The sequence below is a fragment of the Engraulis encrasicolus genome, chromosome 9, assembly GCF_034702125.1.
Source record: "Engraulis encrasicolus isolate BLACKSEA-1 chromosome 9, IST_EnEncr_1.0, whole genome shotgun sequence".
In the NCBI taxonomy this organism is placed as follows: Eukaryota; Metazoa; Chordata; class Actinopteri; order Clupeiformes; family Engraulidae; genus Engraulis; species Engraulis encrasicolus.
In genome coordinates this window covers 10,352,310-10,355,209 of record NC_085865.1, presented here as the reverse complement: position 1 = coordinate 10,355,209, position 2,900 = coordinate 10,352,310, and the positions used below count along the sequence as shown (strand labels likewise).

General features: G+C 48.9%; 1 protein-coding gene across 2 annotated transcripts in view; it reads right to left on the bottom strand.

The window, feature by feature from the left end:
- Nucleotides 1-344: 344 nt before the first annotated feature.
- The window catches only part of stau2 (staufen double-stranded RNA binding protein 2), a 262,645-nt gene continuing 260,089 nt past the window's right edge, over nucleotides 345-2,900 (bottom strand). For both annotated transcript variants that reach the window (XM_063206467.1, XM_063206466.1), the window contains exon 16: nucleotides 345-568. In XM_063206467.1, the coding sequence (XP_063062537.1) occupies nucleotides 533-568 (36 nt within the window). In that variant the 3' untranslated portion in view covers nucleotides 345-532. The remainder of the gene's footprint in view (nucleotides 569-2,900) is intronic.

The following is a 2,900-nucleotide window of genomic DNA, read 5'->3' as shown; positions in this document are numbered from 1 at the left end:
GATAGGATAGTGTTGTCTTCACATAAGACTGCTAAGGTTAATGCCACTAGCCAAAGTCCTTAGTCCTCGCCCAGCACACAGCCACCCGATTGCATGTTGACGCGGGGCAGGGATACACTGGCCGTCAGGAGGGGGGTGGGGGGAGGGAGGGGGCAGGGGGGAGGGGAGGGGTTGAAATGTAAAGGTGGGGAGGGGGGTAGGGATGGTGTGGTGTGTGAAGGTGTTTGTGTTTGTGATAACGGTGGGGGGGTTTGGTGCAAAAGGGGAAGGAGGAGGAGGGGGAAGGAGAAGGAGAGGGGGGGGGGGAGGGGGGTGGGTGGAGGGGGAGGTTATAGAAATGTATAGTTAATTATCTGTATAGCTATGCATGTGAATGGATGCAGGGGAGATGCTGAGGTGTGGAGGATGCGGAGGTGAGTGTGATAGGGAGGAGGGGAGGGGAGGAGGGGAGGGGGGGTGGTAGAAGGTGGTCTCCTAGACGACGGCTTTTGTATCCATGCAGTCCTGAGTGGTGGTGCCTGAGTTAGTCTGTTTAGTGTCCATCCTCTCGACCAGGAGCTTCGCCGGTCTGCAAGAGAGAGAGAGAGAGAGAGAGAGAGAGAGAGAGAGAGAGAGAGAGAGAGAGAGAGAGAGTGAGAGAGATGGATGGAGAGAGATGGAGGGAGAGAGAGAGAGAGAAAAGGGGAGTGATCAATACACGTTTACGCACAACACGGACCACACACACATAGGGACACACGTAACACATTAAGCACCCACGCACACACAGAAAAATGCACACACATAAAACACAGACACACAAACGCACACACACACACACACACTCACCTTTTCCAACATTACGAAAGAATTATAAACATATATTACAGTATTATACAGTATTCTTTCTGGATAGTCACTGCAATACGTAAGGTTTTATACGTTGAGCAATGGGTACTTTATGTATACAGTAAGTCTATGCTGGTGGAGTGAACACCTTCATTTTCTTCAGGATCAATAAAGAAGCTCTCTATTCTACTCTACTCTACCCCAACCTGAGCAGAGCGTTTGGCTGCATGTTTTTGCGGTCTCCCTTTTTTCCCAGGGTTTTAAAAAAAAAAAAGAAGAAAAAGATTTTCCCCCTGAGCTCGAGGTTCTGTGACGACAGGGAAGACGGCACTAGCCAGCCATTTCCTTCCGCTACACTACTCTGCTGTGTGGTTGTGTGTGTGTGTGTGTGTGTGTGTGTGTGTGTGTGTGTGTGTGTGTGTGCGTGCGTGTGTGCGTGTGTGTGCGTGTATGAGGTCTGTGTGTGTGTGTGTGTGTGTGTGTGTGTGTGTGTGTGTGTGTGTGTGCGTGTATGAGGTGTGTGTGCGTGTATGAGGTGTGTGTGTGTGTGTGTGTGTGTGTGTGTGTGTGTGTGTGTGTGTGTGTGTGTGTGTGTATGAGGAGCGTGTGTATGAGGTGTGCGTGTGTGTGTGTGTGTGTGTGTGTGTGTGTGTGTGTGTGTGTGTGTGTGTGTGTGTGTGTGTGTGTGTATGAGGAGTGTGTGTGTGTGTGTGTGTGTAGCGAGGGGGTGAGAAGGCAGAGACAGGAGTCATGGAGAGAGAGAACGCCTATGCTGACCTTTTCCAAGCACACATGCACACTCAAATGCACACACACACACACACACACACACACACACACACACACACACACACACACACACACACACACACACACACACACACACACACACACACACACACACACACACACACACACACACACAGAAACGGCACACACTGCACACACATACACACACACAAACACTCCCAGGCACACACCTCCTATCCAAATATTCTTGAATGGCTTTGGCCATTTCCTGTCTGTGTGTCTGTCTGTCTGTCCCTCCTTGCTAGTATATCTCTCAGCGCTGTTAGCACGTTAGCACGTTAGCCACTTGGCACTTCAGAGGCTCAGAGTGTTAGCGGATGGGTGGTCCACACAGACCTGTTGCCACCGCGACAGCACAGCACAGCACAGCACAGCGCAGCACTGCTACCGTCATAGACAACGAGAGAAAGAGAGAGAAACAGATAGGAAAGTAGGAAAGAGAGAGAGAGAGAGAGAGAGAGAGAGAGAGAGAGAGAGAGAGAGAGAGAGGGGGAGAGAGAGAGAGAAACAGAGAACAGAAAACAGAGAAAAGAAAGGGGGAGGGGGAGAAAGAGAGAGAGAGAGACAGAAACAGAGAACAGAAAACAGAGAAAGGAAAGGGGAGAGAGAGAAAGAGAGAGAGAGAGAAAGAGAGAGAGAGAGAGAGTGTACGGATCACTGCAGGTTCCCACAGTTAGTCAGTCAGTCACACGCTACCCACTGCACACGTGTTGCTCTTCTCTTCTCCTCCCTTCTCTTCTCCTCTCTTCTCTTCTCTTCTCCTCTCTTCTCTTCTCCTCTCTTCTATTTTCTCTTCTCTTCTCTTCTCCTCTCTTCTATTTTCTCTTCTCTTCTCTTATCCTCTCTTCTCTTCTCTTCTCTTCTCCTCTCTTCTCTTCTACTTTCTCTTCTCTTCTACTTTCTCTTCTCCTCTCTTCTCTTCTACTTTCTCTTCTCTTCTACTTTCTCTTCTCTTCTCCTCTCTTCTCCTCTCTTATATTTTCTCTTCTCTTCTCTTCTCTCTTCTCTTCTATTTTCTCTACTCTCCTCTCCTCTCCTCTCCTCTCTTCTCCTCTCCTCTCCTCTCCTCTCTTCTATTCTATTTTCTCTTCTCTTCTCTTCTCTTATCTTCTATTCTATTTTCTCTACTCTTCTCTTCTCTTCTCTCCTCTCCTACTCTACTCTACTCTACTTTTCTCTCCTCCTCTCTTCTCTTCTCTTCTCTTCTCTTCTCTTCTCTTCTCGTCTCCCCTCCTCCCTTCTCTTCTCTGCTCTGCTCTGCT